Raw genomic sequence first — 5,675 nt, forward strand, 5'->3', positions numbered from 1 at the left:
AACCCGCGAGAATTTCTCTGTTCATAGATATACAATAAGTTAAAGAAAACATCATCAACAAAAAAGTGGAGGTAGGCTATGTTTAAGATATTGATCTCGGTTTCCGATTGATAATTATATTCATGACTTCTCTAAAAGATTATCCAAATACAAATTGAGGATGTATCTTCCAGTTGACTGCACATCAAGCCTCTTCTCACTTGGTTCATATTTCCCCTTGCGCAGCTGGTACCGGTGCGTCACAGCTGATACTGTATACATTTGGCCTTCAATTGTCACGCTCTCTCCACAGTGTATATTCTGCAAAGAAACAACAAAAAGAAAGAAAGGAAAAAAAAATCTAGAGATGGATAAAAACAAGAATAAATCTTTGAATTAAACATTACAATTTGCAAGGAAAAAGGCGTTCAGACCTTTGCATGAATACGTAAAGGAGGATTTCAAAATAATAGAACAAAAATTTGTCAATCCAATGTAAAACTGCGATTACGACATTTAAGCATATGGAAGAAGCTAGACAGTTAAAGGAAGAAAATAATAAGCAAGAAAGCCAAAACCAGGAAAAAGGAAGAGCAAGGTTGGAGCATTAAAAGAAACCTACAGAAATTTTTCTCCCAAATGAAAGATATTCCAACTAGAAATTTATGAATACTCCCATAAGCAATGGAAAAGCGAAAACGCAGTTGATCCTGTATGAGTTTGGAAGATATTCGCAACTTATACACTCCGTAAACCTCCATAGTCTAGCTTCCACCTTCTTTCTCTTCTTCTGTCGATTTGCATTAATTCCAAATTTTCTTCTAGTGTCTTCTTTTCATGAATCTATCGACTTGTTGGTAGAAATCACTTGTTAATCACTATGAATCAAGTTGGTGCTTTCTTGCTTTGATTAAGACTACTACTCTATGAATTCTGTACTTCACAACAAAATGATAATCTTGAACAAGCTTATTTTCAAACTCAAATATATTGCTACTAATCATGCATGGAAAAAGTCATCGACCAGTGTGGAAACCAAGGAGATAATCTAATGAAGTGTCTCATCGTGACACAGTTATAAATGCTTGATATGGGGCTTAATCAAACTTTAGATATGTCCTCTGGATATGAGAATATGCTATCTAGTTGTATGCATGTTCTTTTATGTGTTTGCATGTATCTGCATGTCCATCAGTCCATGTGCACGTGCACGTGCCAAAGCATGGTGGCAGCTAAAAGAAGAACTAACATAAGAACTTAAGAATTCAAGAAACATAGGTAAACTCGATCTAAAAGATTACTTTTATATATCTATTATAATCAACCGAGAAAAGGGAGTGACAATAGCCTTGATAACTTATTGAATAAGTTATGGTTCTTCTTATTGTAATATTCTTTCTTTTTCTTTTTTTTGCTTCTCTTTTCTTCTTTTGTTGTTTTTTGTCTTTGTTTCAAGTTTTTTACTCAATTGTTGATTGAATTCTATTGTGTGGACTAGCAATTTGATACATGTGGATGAAAGAAATACTAGGGAGGTGTAATTGAAACAAAAAAAATCACAACTTTATTTTCTAAAGAAAAAAGTCACGAAAATGTAACCACAGTTTCCCCCCCCCCCCCTCCCCAAAGAATAAGGTGGATAATAGGCCACCTTCTCGCTTCAATAGAATTAAAATCAAACTAATTATCTTTTCGGATGTCAAGACCTTGTGGCCTCCTTTTGCCATGTCAATCTGTTAGCAGCTCTCCACAAGTCTACCTCTAGTCTATAGTTAAGTGTCTACCATCTGAATTTTAATCAATCTCCATATAGAATCTGGATATTATCCCTCTGTTAGTACAACATTCTCTGATAGTCCTTTGATCTAGGGAATGTACAAGGGTTTAGTCCGGTTTATGGTTGTATAACAAACATAACCATCCACATTTGCAACATCACCAAAAAGTCCGAGGGCTCAATATGGTGAATTCTAGCATGCTGGATGTTTATCGTAAGACCCAATCAACTTCCACTCGGATTACTATTAAAGCAGCAATCAGCAGTGCAGTATAGAACATTATCACTTTATACAGAAAAATTAGCTTCCATAGAAATAAGGTGACGGACCATGACAATCAAAGGGAATATTCTGAATATCCCCATAAACTTGTTGGATGTTTATTAGTTGGTACTAATCGGCTCGCCATGACTCTACTACAACCACAGGACATGTTGAATCTAAATGATAGGAGATATGATCAAGGAACATATACATGTTATTGAGAAAATTTCTGAGTTTCATCAGCTGAACTGGATTGTATTTCCTGAATACCACAGCGAGATTGTTTATCAATTACTCAGGGAAAAAAAATGGATCAAAGAAAAGGAACTAATAAATGAGAGATTGCTGTTTGATAATTCAATCATTGAAGGAAGTGATTCTTTATGTTCTTTTGCCTTTCAAGTGTTCAAGTACAGCAAAATTAAGTTTCTCATCACCCTTTTAACTTCCCATTCGAAAATAAAACAAAAGAAATAAAAGCCTTTCCCCTATGTCTGATGTGTGTGTCATCAATTTTTCACTTGCCTCCAGATTCCAGTGCAGAAACTGCTATCATACTGATGTTTTAGATGAAAAAAAGCCTAATATTGTTGGTGGATAATGTGGGGGGTGAAATATCTCGAACTAAATCATAGAAATTTTCAGGGTTGTAGGAAAACTTAGTAGCCAATATAAGGCTTAATTATTGATAGAAAGGAGCACGTTTTCACCTCGTCCTTTATACGTCAGGAAAAGTATTACTGGAATAACGAATATATCATTAAAAAATTCATAAATTTCCTACTTATTTGCCTACAACAGTGTCATTAAGTTTAGGTATTTAATAACAGAAACCGTCACCTGTTTTCTTCTTATAACCTTTAAAAGTCTAATCATATAAGAATAAGGGGTACAAGGAGGAGGGGAGAATAGTTATCAAAGACCTGGTAATTGTTCAAAGAGTTACATATGACAAATACAGCTGCGTTTTAAGTAAAGTAAATTCTGAAATTTTGTCCATCACACAAGTTTGTTCTTGTTGAGATTTTTTATCGTCAATTATACTAATAAATTACTCGAGTAGATGATTAACGCAATTAACCCTGTTCTACATATATATCACCAAACCTAGATGCAAATAAATTTAATGTTTCGAGTCTCCTAAAATTAGATCAGACAATTCTAATGTTGTTAATTTCTCAGACAAGGCCATCCATTTTGCAGATAGTTAATATAATGAAAAGGAAATTATAAACTATACGAATTTTACACACGTAGATCTTATGATTAAAAATCAAGATGGACGATGTTGATAATCAAATTGAGTAAGCTGTCAGGCTAATTCGTTATAAAAAATTGATTTCACCATTTCATTTTATCATTTTTTATCTTTGCATATTATATATATCATATATGGAAAAATGGGTATGGGGTGAAAATTCATTTTGCTAAATAAGCTATCAAAAGTTACACGATTACCGCGACCCACCTTGCTTCCACTCATATCTCCTCTTGATTGCTCATTTTGCTTGTTAAATGAGGCAACCCATACCCACTAGCCTAAAAATATAACATTTATACCGAGTAAAATTAGAATAAACTTAAGTGGACTGATGACTCTTGTTCACAAACTTTTTCTTCAGGAGATTAAAAACAAGAAGAAGTTAGTGGACGTAACAAATGCAGCCTTATGATACATGTAATGCTCCAACTATATAGAATTTAAAGAGTAAGCAAAAGGGTCCTGAAATGGGCAAAAATGCTTAAATCAAACACTTATTGGTAACAAGCATACCATAGGGAGGCATCGGACGCCGAGATGGCGCGGCGGCGGAGTGATCTCAACCACTTGGTAAGGGTAGCGCTGATCCCTGTCCCTGTCCCTCTTCCTACACACCACTTCAAGAAACCCCCCGTTCTTCAACCACAAAGAGAGAGGACAAAATTAACCCACAAGTTGCAATGATCAAAGACCCATTTGTTTAAAAACTGTGCGTGCTCGGAATAAGATATTGACGAACCTTGTAACTGGTTGTAGTGCTTGAAGCCAATGCCATTGGAGGTTTCAGGGTTCTACGAGATTCTGATGGTTGTTGTGGGGGGGAGGATTTTTTCATTGAGTTCGACGGTTGTAATTGGATTGGGAATCAAAATATGGGTTCGGTTTTGGGAATGGAACAGTCTGTGACGCAAATTGGTCCAGCACAGCTGGGAGTCCGCAGTAGGGGATTGCGGGTGGGCTGAGAGTTAGCTGTTCGGCTTAAATTTGAGCCGCATTTGTAGGCCCGTTGGCTTTGTGCATAAAGGCCGTCCGAAACTCTTGACTCTAAGAGCATCTCCAACAGCTTCTCCAAAATTTTCTCCAAAATTTTCTCCAAAATGGGGAAGCAAAAGTTATATTCTCCAACTAATTTTTAAAAAAACTCCAACAGCTTCCCCATTTTGAAGAATTTATTTTTTCCTCCAAAAATTTGGAGAATGCTGCAGATTTGGGGAAGCTTCCCCATTTTTTCTCCTCCATCCCTATTTTGGGAAATGAGATGGGGAATCTGTTGGGCCAAAAACCTAACTAAATTCCCCAAAAGTGAGAAATGGGGAAGCTGTTGGAGATGCTCTAAGAGGTGGACCTGAGAGGCCCTTACCTCACCTTACAAAATGGATGGATTTCTATCTTTTAGGCCTCCCATTCTCTTTCCTTGCTGATTGAAATGTACCAGGAAAAATTGTGTTAGCGCCTCAAAGATGATTAGTTTATGTGACTCAGCCCCCGCTAATTATTTTTATTGTACATTGGCCCCTAAAATTGTATTTTACCCAAGTCACCAACTTTACCCGTCTTTTATTCTCCACCCAAAAATCCCCATCATCTCCTCCCTCCCTCCTCTCTCCTAACCCACTATGCTATGCTGATGCTCCTCTCTCCTCTCCTCCTCCTCATCTCTCCTAACCGTTACCTTCATTATGCTCCTCCCTTATCTCCTTCTAATCTCTCCTAACTCTAACCCTTACCCTCCTCCTCCCCCTCTTCATCTTTTCCTCCGACTCCGTCATCTCCCTCTCTCGCCTCCCCCGCCGTCACCATCGGCCTCTCGTCTCACTCTTCTTCTTCATCATCGCTACTTCCTACCTCGTCTCTTGCTGCCACTGCCTCCACGTTGTCCCCTGCTGCTACCATCTTTCATTACCCCTCAACAAGAATAGCGTTAGGGTGGTTCTCCCGCTCTCTTTCTCTTCTCATTTTTTATTCCTGCCTCCAATGTTCTCTTCACTCTGCCTTCTTCATCAAAAGATCCAAAAAGCTTGGATTTTGTGGCAATATTGATGTGGATTTCTTCAATTTAACTATGTGTGTTGGAGAGTGAATGATAGTGAGCTTGATTTTTGGGGGGAAATTGGTGGAGCTTGATTTGTTAGGATTTTGATGTATTTAGATATTATTGATTTTTGTGTGTTGCTAATACTAAAAATTTTGACAAATTGTTACACAACCTGTACTTTTATTGCTACAAATTTGGTTTTTATGTATTATGATTGTGTTCTTTTAGAATCGCCCACAATGTATCTGTTATTTTGCTTCAACTAAAGAACTTGGCGTATGTTGAATTCAATGGTTAAAAAATAGATTAATCTCATTATGAAAATCATGAAATTGTTTATATCTATACAAATGAATAA

The 5,675-nt window shown here is 36.8% G+C and overlaps 1 protein-coding gene across 1 annotated transcript; it reads right to left on the reverse strand.

Annotated features, from left to right (window-relative positions):
* LOC109830478 lies at positions 1 to 4,199 on the reverse strand. Its single transcript, XM_020397743.1, has 3 exons — positions 4,022 to 4,199; positions 3,796 to 3,918; positions 1 to 300 (listed from the first exon to the last, which is right to left on the reverse strand). Exons 1-3 carry the CDS (start codon positions 4,115 to 4,117, stop codon positions 121 to 123), a joined length of 399 nt encoding a protein of 132 aa, XP_020253332.1. The 5' UTR covers positions 4,118 to 4,199; the 3' UTR covers positions 1 to 120.

The sequence above is a fragment of the Asparagus officinalis genome, chromosome 2 (assembly GCF_001876935.1).
Source record: "Asparagus officinalis chromosome 2, Aspof.V1, whole genome shotgun sequence".
NCBI lineage: Eukaryota > Viridiplantae > Streptophyta > Magnoliopsida > Asparagales > Asparagaceae > Asparagus > Asparagus officinalis.

Excerpts from the sequence above, each read along its gene's own strand:
- LOC109830478 (XM_020397743.1), bottom strand. The coding sequence starts at position 4,117 with ATGAAAAAATCCTCCCCCCCACAACAACCATCAGAATCTCGTAGAACC. Across the intron at positions 3,919-4,021 it reads GCACTACAACCAGTTACAAG|AACGGGGGGTTTCTTGAAGT; the intron begins GTTCGTCAATAT and ends TTGTGGTTGAAG. Across the intron at positions 301-3,795 it reads GCGTCCGATGCCTCCCTATG|AATATACACTGTGGAGAGAG; the intron begins GTATGCTTGTTA and ends GTTTCTTTGCAG.